The sequence below is a fragment of the Rattus norvegicus genome, chromosome 13, assembly GCF_036323735.1.
Source record: "Rattus norvegicus strain BN/NHsdMcwi chromosome 13, GRCr8, whole genome shotgun sequence".
Taxonomy (NCBI): domain Eukaryota; kingdom Metazoa; phylum Chordata; class Mammalia; order Rodentia; family Muridae; genus Rattus; species Rattus norvegicus.
The window spans coordinates 73,998,761-74,013,988 of NC_086031.1; the positions used below are offsets into that span (position 1 = coordinate 73,998,761).

The 15,228-nt window shown below is 34.4% G+C and overlaps 1 protein-coding gene across 6 annotated transcripts in view; it reads left to right on the forward strand.

The window, feature by feature from the left end:
* Cop1 (COP1, E3 ubiquitin ligase) overlaps positions 1–15,228 on the forward strand; it is a 141,226-nt gene that overhangs the window by 44,703 nt on the left and 81,295 nt on the right. For 3 of the 6 annotated variants that reach the window (XM_063272480.1, XM_063272481.1, XM_063272484.1), the window contains 3 exons: positions 655–714; positions 2,019–2,095; positions 10,509–10,566. In XM_063272480.1, coding sequence (XP_063128550.1) covers positions 655–714; positions 2,019–2,095; positions 10,509–10,566 — 195 coding nt within the window. Of the gene's footprint in view, positions 1–654; positions 715–1,838; positions 2,096–10,508; positions 10,567–15,228 lie in introns of those variants that run through there. The other 3 variants (XM_063272482.1, XM_063272483.1, NM_001025126.1) reach the window with 2 other exon arrangements.

The following is a 15,228-nucleotide window of genomic DNA, read 5'->3' on the forward strand; positions in this document are numbered from 1 at the left end:
GGAAAGTGATAATACTTGAGACATTTGTATGTCCTAGACTTACGATAGTTGTTAACATCTTAAATCTCTGGTGAGAAAGAAATGTTTCAATATATAATTGAATATTATCCTATGATTGAAATGCTTACATTTTCTTGACACAAAAATGGCTGCGATGCAATGGGAACATTATCAAAAGCAAGATACTTAAATGTTTTTAAAAATCATGATACATAACTGTTACAATGTGTAACTCCTAGTTGCTTTCGAGTTGATGCTAAACTCTGTCAGACTAATGAAGTGGGTTACAATGCCTTTTTTTTTTTTAATCAATTAAATGAGTTGTGAAAGCTTTTTGGATATCATATTTTTAAGTTACTTTATTGGCATTGTTCATTATTTATATTTTATTGTTAAATCAGTCTGCTATAATAAACATAGGATTATATTCCCATAGAAAGTATTATCTATATTTGTATGTCAACATTTGAATTTACTTCTTTGATTTTCTTCTCTTTCAGTCCCCTTCTTTTTCCCACAGTGGTCAGTTTAGTAAGCCTTTTCTTTTTCTTCTTTTTTTTTTTTAACCAAATGTAAGGTTCATTTTTTCCATGGTGTTGACAATGTGGTTTAGATTAGAATTTTTTTTCTTTTCTCCCTTTCTTTAATCTACAGCAATTGGAACAGATCCAGAAGGAACTAAGTGTTTTGGAAGAGGATATTAAAAGAGTGGAAGTAAGAAATCAAGAAATTCTCACATTTCTCATAGTTTTACTTAACATAATTTTACTCATAATTTTTACTCTCATAATTTTAATTAACAATTCAGTTGTGCAGGGAGACAAAGTCTGAATACTTTTTGAAGATAAATTGTAATCTAAATTTATATTAATATGCATTGCAGTAATTCTTGATTAAACAGAACAAAATTTGGTCTAATTTTCTTTTTGCAGTCCAATTAAATTAAATAATTTACTACTAATCCTTCATTATTTCCTTAAGATGATTCATTATTTCATCCTTTATTAAATTTATTTTTACATTTCTACTGCATATATTAATGTATACTAATGTTAATTAAAAATTATATAAATACATTGGCACTATTGTTGGAATTCATAATAAAATACAGATAACGTACAGAAATTCATGGGAAATTCATAGACTATTGTGAGTCGAGGTCACTAAATCTGACTAAATTTAAATTTAGTGTGCTCTCTTAATTCACACATGTCATTTTCTTTTGCTGACATAAAAACATTTCAAAGGATAATGAATGGTATTTAATCGGAATTCAGTATGCCTTTTAATATTACTAATTTATTATATTTATATTACCTGTTTAGCTATTTTGAGCTACGGCAGAAATAATTTTACCTGATTATGCATCTATAGTTGCATTTTCAAATTTGCTACTTTTCCATCAATGAGAACATTCCACATAAAAAGGCCAGTTGTGAGATTCAGAGGCATAATTTATAATTTATATGACCATCTTTGATTAGCCCCTTTAGGTTAAAGAGCAAAAATTTATGTCATTGCTAAACAAAGTCAGTATTTTATTCAAGGATGTTAATTTTTTTAATTACTTGTAGATTACTCCTAGAGAGTGGCAGACATTCCCAGTTTTTGTCAATTTGGAGATTTGACTGTTGTAATCTAGTCACCATCTCTCGTCTCTTTTATCCTAATATGCGATAATAGATCATCCCTTGTGTGAATAGTCAGTTCACTGTGTGAAAAGTACACTGCATGTCCTTTTGGATGTATTTCCTTTGGGCTTTTCTTCATTTGAGGCTTTTTTAGTTGGAGCATTATTTATTAGGAATTATAGTTCTTTAACACTAGGCAAGGCTTCCTTTTTGATTTCAGATTAACTTTACTTTTGTACTCTATGAAAGGTATTTTTGAGAAGTTTGAAGACAAAAGGGGACTAATAAAAAGCTGAGGCTAGAACAGACTATAATGCTGTACGCTTGCTTGATTTATACATCCTCTGTTTGGACTGTGTAGAGTAACTCATATACTTACAATTTCAGGAGATGAGTGGCTTGTACTCCCCCGTCAGTGAAGATAGCACGGTGCCTCAATTTGAAGCTCCTTCTCCATCGCACAGGTACAGAGCTTTACATCAGTAATTGTTGGGAATTCTGCATTAAGTGTTCATGGGACCGTAGTTCCCAGGAGCCTTGTTAATGAAGATTGTGACACCACTGAGAAATAGGGTGCAGAGAGTCAATCTTTACTAAGTTACTGGGTAGATATTGCAGTGTTAAATTTACACATGGATTAAAAGTTTGGTAATTTTTTTGATGTTTTTAAAATTAATGTCAGATATTAAATCAAAATATGGGAACATGAAATAGTAATAAGAAAAATAAGATAAAAGCTTTGATCCTGGCACATACATGCCTTTAATCACAACACTCAGGAGGCAAATGCAGGAAGATCTCTGTGAGTTTGAGACTACTCTGTCTACATAGCAGGTTCCAGGCTAGTTAGGGACACACAGACCCTCTTTTGAAATGATAATGAAATAAAAATTTAAATCTTTTTTATTCCAACTTAGTTTAATTTTAGTGGTTACTTTTCCCAGCTTTAAAAATGAAAGTATTAGAAAGACATGTTTGTTTAAGTCTGTCTGTCTGTCTGTCTGTCTGTCTCTCTCATTCATTCATTCATTCATTCATTCATTCATTCTTTTTTAATGTTTCTCATTACTATCCTGGGCTGGCCTTGAACTTAAAATCTTTCTGCTACAGGTCAACTGGCTTCCCAAGTGCTAGAGTACTAGTATTACAAGGTGTGTACCACTATACGTAGTATAGCCTTTTTCTTGGTGAGGGGGTGAGTGCAATGGTGTGTAAAGGAGGCTAAGAACATGTTGTGTTGCCCAGACTAGTTTCAGACTCACAATCCTTCCATCTGTCCTTGTATTCTTCCTAGCTTGGGAGATGGAAACCTGAGGATTAGGAGTTCAGAATCACCCTTGGTTACACAGCCAGTTCAAGGCCAACCCAGGTTACATGAGACCTTGTTTCCAAAATTCAAAAATAATTAAACTTCATACTATAAATTATAAAATCCTCCTACCATTACAGCAGGGATTATGTTATGTATAAAATAATTACATATCTCTTACCCCACCTACCTCCCTAGATTTTAGAAATAGCTTTATTTGACTATTTATAGAATACAAGAAACAAATGATACCTTTAGCTATAAAATTTATTTTATGAAATAAGTACTATCTAAATAAGAGCAAAAGCCAGCTTAGCTAGTAATTCACCTATTTCTTAATTTTTTAAAAGCAATCCTAAAGACAAGATCTGTTATCACTAATCCTGTCATTCACTTTCTGATGTTTGGTGTTCTTGACAACAGGGCTATCTCCCCCGACCCCCTTGGGGTTTTGTTTTTTTGTTTGTTTGTTTATTGTGACTGAACACAGGGAAATGGTTCAGCATCAAAAACATTTCAATAATAAACTGGTACTCCATTCCCAATTTCATGTCACTCAGTTTTTTAACAGAAAGCATTGTTTAACTATTCTATTAGTCTATTAGGTTTTATGAATCTTGAAAATTTGTTTATTTGTTGAATGCCTCTCATTAGAGATCAGGCAGTTTTTTTGTGTGTGCTAAATCTTGATGACAAAGCTTGTGCCTTTATGGAGAGAGTCTAGTTGTCTACAGTCACAGGAGTACATAACATAAATATGGAGCCTTCAGAAGAACAGGTTAGCAGGCTAGATGTTTACAAGAATATTCTGTTTTAGGTAGTTGAGCTTTTCCGAGAGATGACAACTAGTGGGATGAAGCCGAAACGTGCTGGAAAACCAGTGGGTCTGATTAGGGTTTTAAAGTGCTTTCAGTTTCCGTGTGAAGAGAAAAAGGGCGTGTTCCTGACATCATACCTTTGGAAGCAGGGAGAAAACTTAGAAAACTTACGAACGAAGAGTGAGAGCTTGGGCTATGATTTTGTTGGTGACTGTGGAAGGTAGTTATTAACATGGAGACACACACCTTTACTCCCACTGCTGAAGAGGCAGAGGCAGTGGGATCTCTGTACTCAAGGCCAGCCAGGGAAGGCTATAGGGAGAGACCCTGTGACTCACCAAACAAAACAAAATGTCCAAAACAAAGCAACAGGGAAAGGAATGAAGGAGCAGACTTTGAACAAGAATCTCAGGTAGACTGGGTTGGGAATCTTACACATTCACTTGCTGTATTTTAATGTGGTTTACTGATTACTTGGAGTAGAGATTAAAAAACTAACTGGGTGCTTTTTTTAGAGAGTGCTAGAGATGAATTACTTTACCTTATGCCTTGGGGAGAGGTTGAATTGATGTCATAGGCATGAGAAGACATTGAATTGTAAATGAGTATAGAGAATACTTTTCATTGCCTGCTTATTAATTATCATTAATAATATTGATAGGTAATAAAGTACGAGTTAGTAAAGTTCTTAAAACTTTAATTTTCTTTCTTTACAATACTTGAAGCATTTACTTTAAGTCAGTTATCCCAAATTTAGATTGTACCAGCTAGGCATAAAATACAGTGAAGATACTATGACATAATTACGAATATGACAGATCACTAGACCCTATTCCCATGATTATGCTGTCTTGGGACAGGAAGTAATTTGTCTTAGTAAATTAATTGTTTTGCTTAAAGTACAGAATGAGTAGAATTTTTGACTCCAAGAGTTTAAGTGTATCAAAACTCACTTTCCTCTGAAATTATAACGAACAAACATTTTCTGTTAGTTATTTCAGAACTTTTTTAAAGTGTGTGTGTGTGTGTGTGTGTGTCTGTGTGTCTGTGTGATGCAGATATGTGTGCACAGATGAGAGTGCTGTGCATGGAAGTGAGAGGAGGATATTAGGTGCTGTCTTAGTTTGGGTTTTACTTCTGTGAACCTACACCATGACCAAGGCAACTCTTTTTAACCAGCAAGTTTTGCTTTAAAGATTTATGTATACAGTGTTTTGCCTTCATGGACACCTGCAGGTCAGAAGAGGGCACTAGACTCACTATAGATGGTCATGAGCCATCATGTGGTTGCTGGGAATTGAACTCAGGACCTCTGGAAGAACAGAGAGTACTCTTAACCTCTGTACCATCTCTCTGCCGCCCCCCACCCCACCCCCCCAAAGGCAACTCTTATAAGGACATTTAATTGGGGCTGGCTTGCAGTTTCAGACGTTTAGTCTATCATCATAAAGGCAGGAGCATGGCAGCATCCCGGCAGGCATGGTGCAAGAGCTGAGAGTTCTACATCTTTATCTGAAGACTCCTTGAAGACTAGCTTCTATGTAGCTAGAATTGACAGGTATTAAAGCCCACACCCACTTAACAAGGCCACATCTCTTAAAATGCCACTCCCTGGTCCAGGCATGAACAAATCGTCACAGGTGTCACGCTCAGATCACTTTCAACCTACCTCTCTTGAGTCATATTCTTTCACTGAGTCTGGAGTGTGCCATCATTTCCATGCCTCTTTCCAGGGAATGGGGATACAGGGACATGTGGTCATTCAAATTCATCCTTACACCCGAAAGAACACCAACCACTTTTGAGCAGCTGTCTTCCTGGCCTTATAAACTACTTATTGGTTCTTGCTATGAACATTGTCATGGTCTATTAAAATTCTGAAATCTGGAGTTGTGAAGAGTCCTTGTTGGTTGGCAGGCAAGACCCCTGTTTGAAAAAAGAGATTTTGAATCCATAATATCTAGTATAATTTTTCTTCTATGATAGAGATCCCAAAGACTGAAAAGCAGGTCTGGAGTGGGATGGTAGGGACACTACTTTAGAAAGTATATAAGCATTATTTGCAATATGTAATATCTGGATTATAGATTTATTTGAAAGTAACTCAAATATTCAGTGTTGAAATTTTTAAAGTGTGTTCAGATATTTCATTATTTGAAAGGAGTGGGTAATGGTGTTCAAATATTTTTCTTTTTTGTATAAAATTGTGTATTCCTTAACAATAGAAAATGCATATCATTTATTACGTGCACTTAAATATCGATACAAATTGTCAGTCACTTTTTGAGGACAACTTTGAGAAATATCTACTGACTGAAGATCCATGTATTGAGCAGGTGACACCACATTTTAGGAGCAGTACTAGGTGATAATTATAAGGATGGACTTACCTAAATTCTTATGATGGATTAAATAATTGCATAATGAACAATTAACTCAGTTGTATTGCTTTACATTTCTTCCTAATTTTCAACCATTTTAGGATGTTGAATACAAGTAGACACTTTTTAAGCATCCATCCAAAGTGCTAAATTCTGCTTTCAATGAGAATGATGCCAGGATACTATGGGGCAATTAAGAGAAGACCCTCCCAAAATTTAAAATGTGATCCGGGATCTGCTGTTACCCTCCTTTTAGCGAAGCAGAACCAATATAGCTGCATTCACAAAAATGCCTACAGAGAAAACTCAGCATTTGCATGATTTTCCTTTTTGCTCTCACATAAACAGATGCTGAAATTGCCTGTAGTGTATGTGATTGCTACAGTCATAGTGAAAGCTATAAAGTATCTATAAGAGAGGAACAACACTGTCTCCCTTTTAGGCATATTAATGCTGTAGTCGCATACAAAGGGAAAGGGCACATTAGTGACATCTTGTCTTTTTTCAAGTTTCCTGTACTTAATCTGTGAATTCCCATGACTGTCTATTAGCCTGAAAGCAAATTCTTCATGCCATGCATTATATAAAATTAGTTTTCCCACCTGCACTAAAAATGCCAGTCAGCAGTGCTAAGGCACTGTTTTATTTAAACATAAAATGTCATAGGAAGATAAATGCTCATTTCCCACTGCCACCAGCTCACTTGACTTCTCTGTGATTACTGTCTTTGGAGGTGACCAAAGTGTGCTAGGTGTGTAAAGGAAACTGGATTTTTCAGGTAAAACCTCACTATAATGGGAAAGATACATTTTATAAATGTTATGACAAAATTAAATACAGTAAAGTGATTTAACTTATTGGTAATTTTACTAAGATGTCAAGAAAAGTTATTACTTTCAAAATTAGTATCATAACAGGATACTTAAATCTGTCCACGTGTACAAATATAAATGAACATGTATAACTTTTTGGTTTATTATTATTTTTTTTGTTTTTTTTTTCCAAATTAAGCACAATGGGCCTAAATGAGATACTAAAAATCTAAAAGCACCATCCTTTCTAAATTCTACATAGCAACATGTAAATTGTCAGTGTTACATCAGGAGATATGCCATCCAATTTGGAACTAAGACTGTTTAGACACTTGATATTTGGAGTTTTGGTATTTTAATATATTAAATCTTTTGTTGCTCAGCCATAATTTTCTTTTGATACGTAAGTGGTTTTTTTTGATGCTTAGTCTAAAAGAGCTAAAAACAACCCTCATTTTGTAAATGTGGCAAATTTTTATGATAATAATTTGGTAGACTAAGATAATCTTAACAATGTAGTAGTACATTCCTTAAATATCTAATTAAGAATACATTTTAGTAAATACCTTGAGAATATACTAGCATGTGTTGAACTGTTGAAGTTACAAATTATTTTATAGTGTATTATGCCTTTCAGGTGTTTCAAATCTCAAATTTCTAGGCTCTGGAGAGCTACAAAAGTCTCTTCAGAAGAAGCAAACTGGTGGTTGTGGGCTGAAATGGAGCTCTGTGGTGTCCATACTGTGATCAGAGCAGACCGTGATGGATAGCTTCTTGTCCTTTCAGATCAGAGTCATACAAGGTCCCTCTCCTCTTTGATTAGTGAAAGGTTTTGATCCTAGTATATTAGGAATGGAAGTGTCTAGGAAAACAAAACCACACACAGTAAAACTGGTTCATGATAGAAAATTTCTCTTGCTGTTTCCATCTCTGTTTCTACAGTTTTGTCTCTTACTCAGGCACCATCATTTTCTTTATTCCCTTAAGCACCCTAGTTTTGAGTCTTTCCTTATTGTTTGGGAATGCTTTTCTAATCACTTAAAATTGATTTTTACAACCTTAACTGTTTATAGCAAGTATATCATCTAACAAGATTGTCTTCCGTGAATTAAAAATAGATAGTAATCTCGAACTCTTTGGAAGGGAACTGTAGATATAAAGTGGACAAGTGCAGTGCCGTTTGTTGTACAGGAACAGAAACACGGACTAGTTCTGTGGGCTAGTTGTATTGCAGGCCGATCAGCCATATGCCTTTGAATGTATCCTTTTCTGTTTTTGAAATTCTACCAAGCAAAATGGTTTACTTTAAAAGGAAGTAAAGTGGTACACTGAGAACTGTTCAATCTGTCAGTAAAATGTCAGCTCGTGGCTTTTTGCATCTTCCAGCCCTGAGTTTCTCCGGAAGGAAACTAAACTACCTCGCTGTTTCAGCCTCAGGATTGTTGTGAAGTAACAGCCATTTAGGAGAGTGTACATTCTAGCTTCCCGCCAGCATATATACTGTAGAACCAAACACTTCCTCATCCTGGGCGATTATCAACAGGAAGGCACTAAAGAACTTTTTATAATATTTTAAATATAATTTGTGTTAAAATCAGCTCTGTCCTGTCATAGAGGAGGACTATATCCTCAGAGGTTGGAAGTATCAATATTATTGCCACGGATTGGGCAGTGCTTTATAAGTTACCTGGGTTATTTTATGTAATCCATTTTATAGATTAAAAATATAGTCAACAAGATAAAGAAAATTTTCCAGCATCACAATTAGTGCACAACTGCCATCCTAATCCAGATATTCTTACTTCGAAGACTGAAGACTGTAAAGAGTGTTGTGCAGATCACCCCAAGAGCTGAGATTAAACCATTTGAAGTTAAATGGAAACATTGTATTCAAAACGACCAGGCAGTGATGCTTCCTAAGACACATCATTTGACAAATTGTAGTGATTTTAGAATTGTGGTAGAGATCGCATATTTCATCTCTGAAAGTTTGTTGTGTAGCCTTAGTGTCTCATTTTACACCTAGAGAATAATACTCAGTGGACCGTTGAGCTGTGATCACACACTTGAAGTTAGGAGGGAAATGGGGGACACACAGGACTCAGTAGATGGTAGCTGCTGCTGCTGCAGTTGACAGTAAAGCCACATTATTCTGGGTACTTTGCTACTTGTATTAAATTTTAATGTCCAAAAGAAAATAAATGAACAAGAAAATGTTATAGTATATTTGGAGATATCTGCAAATTACAATCCATGAGAATTTTGAAATTTCCTATTTGAAATTTTAACTACTTATTACTGTAAAATTTTATATGGGAAATGGTCTTGTCTATGCCTCTTGAACATGTTATGTTGAATGTTAGGTGATTTCTAGTTACTCTTTAACTGAATTTTATTTGTGTTTGCTCCCTCCTACCCACCCCACCCCCCGCGAATACCTTGATGCATGGGATTTAGGCCAGTTTCTCACATGTTCTGCATTTTTTATTTATATTTTTATCTAACTTTCTCATTTTTACTAGCAGGAAAATTAAGAATCACCATCTTACTTTTTTTAGTTCAGTTATGCATAATTTACTTTTAGTTACCACTCAGAAAATTTCTCCTGTGCCATTTTGATGCCCTTGCTAATTTTTTAACTCATGTAAGTCTGGTATCTATGTAAAATACTTTATAATTCTATATCATTTTAGGTGGCTAATTTTTTCATTTTTGTTCCTAAAATTTATCCATGAAAAGTGGTCAAAATGTAGGTACGTCCATCTTGTGGAAGGATGTGGAGTTGTGGTTATGTGTGCTGATGTGCACAGCAGCAGATACTTGGCACACTGACTCATCTCCTCAACCCCAAACCTCTATAATTAATACTTAATAATGGTAGGAAAAGTTTCATTAATAAAGGGAACATTTCAGTGCAGACTCTCACTTATTTCTCAGCTGTTAGTACTATATGAAGCAACTGAAAATATCATGTGACTCCCACTTCCCCCAACACAAATGCATGGGTGTGGGACTACAGGGTATGCACACTATAATTGTATTTCATCAGAAGAAATCAACCTCCAGACTTAATAGATTTATTTAAATTTGTTTTATTTTAATTAAAATATCTTTGTGTAATTTCTCTCTTAAATGTCCAACCTCCAATTCCCATCATGTGCCTTTCCTCTAGCCCCTCCCACAAGCTCCTTCCCTCTCAAATTCATGGCTTTTTAAAGAAATTATTATAGTTATACATATGTGTATGTCTGTAACTATAGTATGTTGAGTTTGTTTAGTGTTGATTGAACTATGCAATTACTTATCCACTACCAAGAGTCCTAACAGGTTATGGTAATGTCAGTAAAGATTCTTGGCTATGTGATTGAACTTTTCTTGATGTGTATGTTTGAGGAGTTGGGAGGAGTAAATGTTTATGGTCCTTTGATGTCTGATTAAATAATTAGCTTTAGATGCTTACTTACAATTACATATGGTGGGTTTATAAATGATACACTTTAAACCAACTCTGTTAATAAAATAATCCAAGAACTGAAAGTGTATTCTTCATTTTGCAGTAGCATTATTGACTCTACAGAATACAGCCAACCTCCAGGCTTCAGTGGGCCGTCTCAGGTAAGGTGTACATCTAACGGTGTGTATTAGTGGACGCTATGAGTGTAATCATCTGTCTTCTAACGTAATAGGTTGGTTTACTAAATTACTCCTTGATAATGACAAAACCCTTTTTAGTAGGACTTTTTTCTTGTACATAACAGAATTACTTGTTTATTTGCTTCTCAGTGGTAAGAACTTTTAAAAAGTGTTTTTATCTTGGTGATTAATATCAGATCTTTTTTTTTTTTTTTTTTATTTTTCGGAGCTGGGTACTGAACCCAGGACTTTGCATTTGCTAGGCAAGCGCTCTACCACTGAGCTAAATCCCCAACCCCTAATATCAGATCTTAAGAGAGAGAATATTGTCAGGCATTGTTTGTCTCGGAGATATGAAATTATTATATGATATATAATTATTGATTAATTATACATCATTGTATTAAAGCATCACTCATTTCTTATAGTTCAATGGACTAGAAACTTAAAACAAAATGAACACTAGCCTCACTTCCTCCAGTTAATTGTATGATTCTTTTACCTTTTACCCTTTCCAGCTCTGACTGGGACATTGATATTTGCCAACCTTATTTTTTGAGTTCTGTTATGCACTAAAAAAAACCCCAAAACTAAAAACAAACAAGTAAGCAAAAAATTCCTCAAACCAAACCTCTTTACATTCAAATATTTTCACATTCACGGAAAAGTAGTAAGATTGCTCCAAAGAATTTCTTTATGTAATTCAAACAGTATGGCCAACTTCCAAAATATTTTATTATGTTTTTAGTCATTTACCTTTACCTAGATATACTATTTTCCCTTTTTAAAGTATTAAATTTTATTTCAGTTGTATTTTTATAATTTTCCCTCCTAGGTGTTTTGGGTATAGACATATATTTTTTATCCATTATTATTCAGTATATGCTTTGAAAATAAATGCTAGTTTTTATAGTTATAATTTTTAAATTCAGGAAGCAAGCATTCATAGTATTATTTAAGCTCAGTATATGTAGAGAAAAAATACTAAATGGAGTATTTTTAATGGTCATTACTTTATGTATTTACTTTGTATAGAAAAGTTCTTTTTAGTAAATGTAAAGCTCTTGAAACATAGAGCTTTTGGGACTTAATCTCTTGAGTTCTTGGATGATTACTTCATGGTTTTGAAACTACTTGGTCCACCTGATATATGAATTTGCATGCTTGCGCTGGCCTGTTTTGTTCAAACTTTTGTTGTTGTTGTTTTGTTTTGTTTTGTTTTGTTTTGTTTTCATATTTGAATCCAGGGCTCTGTGCCAGGTAGGCAGATGTTCTGCTGCTAAACCTGCCTAACGCTTTAACCTTTAAAAAACAACTTTTATAGTAATATAACACTTTTCTTATCAAAATTCATAGAGTTGCTTGTATCTCTTTATAGATAGTAAAACCTGATTTGAGTATTTTTTTGCAACATATAATAGGATATGTTAGGAGAAATTTTAAAGCCTCAAAGTCTATAATAACTTGAGCAAGAAAGGCCCATCCTGAATCTGGAAACTAGCTAGTATAGTATTTTATAGCATGACTGATGCTTTCCATTGAAGATAATTTCACAGCATAACTATCAGGCAAGGCCAGTTTGTGACTTTGATAAAGTCAGACAAACAAAATACATCATTGAATAGTTTTCTAGACACATATGAAACCATGGTTGCTTTGCAAACCATACACAATAAATAAGCACATTATATCCTAAGTAATATGAATAGCTGTTGCCTCTTCTCTAGCTTTATTTTAATTCACTGCCTCTTCTTTGCTCCCTTTGTAGCTTTTTGTTTGCTTGCTTTTGAGGGGCTAGAGATTGAGTCCAGAGCATTTTGCCTGCTAACTTAAGCAAGCACGTCACCACTTAGCTATTATATTATTATACTCTAGCTCTACTTCTCATGAAGGTAGATTTTATTATAAAGGAATTTATCCCACATAACAGTTGTACTCTAATTTAGAGTGAAACTCAATATTCTTGAATGCTCCTACATATTTTATGCAAACCTTAGTCTTATAGACTATTTTTGACGCTCTTACTAAGCCAGCTCTTCCTTCCTGTAGTGTAATTACACATATCTTTATCTGTGATTAGGGGTATGTGGAAAGTTTACATGGAAGAAAAGGAAAAGTTTTTCATTATACTATTTATGTAGCATTGTTTTGTATTTTCCGGAAAGTAGGGAAAAGATTAAAACAGAGTCTGGTGAAAAAAGAAAATGAGTAAAAGTAGCTATTCTCTACTTTTGATGGCTGCCATTTTCTGTGTGGTGGTGTAGAAGGAGTGCACGGTCAGTTGAAACCATACTCCAAATCTTGAGCTGGGGTCACCTTTCTAGGCTGGCCTTATGTGTATACAGTAGTCTCCCGCGAGGTTAGGCAACAGCATCATTCCCTTTCAGGCTCAGTTGGCCGCAAGTACTCTAGTGGATTGTTTTGCTAAATTTTCCTGCTTTTTAGGCTAGAGTATTAAATGAAATTTTTTTGTTTATAGTATTTTGAGTTTATAATTTATTAGGATGTAACCCCTTTTTTTTTTTTTTTTTTGTTCTTTTTTTTTTTCGGAGCTGGGGACCGAACCCAGGGCCTTGCGCTTCCTAGGTAAGCGCTCTACCACTGAGCTAAATCCCCAGCCCCTGATGTAACCCCTTTTATAAGTTGAGAATTTATGTTTTTTTTTTTTCATTTTATGTATCACTTATTGGTGTATAGTGTTCGCTGAGGCATTGCATTAGTATCATCCCAACCCTCACCCACAAATCTTCTGTTGATAATACTGCTTTTTAGTTTGCTTTTCTGTTACTACAAAAATTAAAACAACAACAACAACAGCAACAAAGAAAGGTAGTGACTAAAAACAACTGTGAGAAAAACAGGATTTATTTTTGCTTACAGTTCCAGGGGGTATAAAGCTCATCATAGTGGAGAAAACTTGTCTCTTAAGAAGCATAGAGATTATCTTTCATGTGTCCCAAGAAAGTGGACCCAAACACACCACCAGTGACATCCATGTTCCAGCAAAGCCACAGCTTCTAATTGTTCCAAACCTTCCCAAACAGGCACCAACTGGGGACCCAAGTGTTCAGATACATAGGGGATATTTCTCATCCAATCCACCACATTCTACCTTTCCCCGTAGTCTTTAACAGTCTCAAAACTGTTCAAAAGTCTGCAATCTCTTCTGAGACTTGTCAGTCTCTTCAACTCTGACTCCTTATAAAATTAAAAAACCAAAAGCCACATATATATTTTGTATATACAGTGGCACAGAATATACATTTCCATTGCATTAGGAAACAATGAGACATGGTGAGGTAAGAGTAGGACAAAGCAGGACTAAATGCCAGCAGGTCAAACACCAAATCTCAAAGCTCTGTGTCAGTATCTAGAACTTTAGTTTCAAAACCCTGGAGCCTTGCTGTCTTCAGTACGTTTTCTACAAATGAGTGAGAAAACTCAAACTGACTAATTTCTCAGTTGCTGTGGGTAGAGTAAATGCAGGCTCAAAACTTGTACATTTCCTAGCAGAATCCAGCTTTCATGCCTATTAGAAGGCAGGGCAGATATTGAGGAGTAAATCCTGTTAGAGGTTTGTAGACTAGAGTTGTGAATTCTCACCTTTCACTTTATTGTTCCTGTTGGTTGAGACATGCTTTTTCTTGGATCCTGTACTGCTTTCACACTTAGAATAATTTTCTCTCCGCTCTTTGAGTGCTAGGATTACAGGGACGAGCCAGCACTTCTGGCTTTTCTCTTCATTTATAACAGTGTATGAGACAAAATTAAAATTGATACAAAAAGGGTGGCTTCCTCTGGTTTTGTAAGTGTAAGGCCATTGATTTTCTTTGGAGTACTTGATATTCTTCATTATAAGGATATCCATTTCATTTACTTTGTCTTTGTGAAGCTTAGCAAAATGAATTGATTCTAAAACAGAATATATCGTGCCATCTGCACTCCATGATTAGAATCTTAGCTAGAATATACTGTTGTAATTTACAAGAAGAAATCGATTTCTGTAAATACTCTGAATCATAAAGTAGCTCCATATAAAAATAATAAAAGAAGTACAAAAGGATACTAGTAAAACTACTACATGTAAAGTAGTATGGAGGAAAGACTGTACTGGAAATTCACAGGAGTCAGTGTTCTTATTTATAGGTTTAAAAAAAATTCTCTCAGGCATTTACTTAAGGAGTCTTCAATATTATATAAGTATAAAAAGATTTTCATAGAAGGGCCCATATATGACAAATTGATGTTATCACAATTCAGAATAAATTTAGTACAAGTTAACATTAGTAAAGTAGCAGTCTTAAATGTAAATTTTAAAAATGGGTATATATTGAAAAAACTAAAATGATTGTAGAACAATTTAGATAGATTAATGGCCTTGTTTATTAATTTAACTGGTTCCTACTAAACCATTCCCATAGTAGTTTTTTAAGTGTATAGATATGTTATCAATTAAATTAGAAATTCTTTGATAAAGTGGATGATTCAGAAGTTAATATGAATAGAGTACTCTCCTACTCAACATAAGAGCATGCTAATACCAAAGGAATAAAATAACAATTAACAATCTTATAAAATTATCATTGATAACCTGTACTAAAGGAGTTTATTAAAGTAGTGTAAAGAACAATTAAGTATATGTTG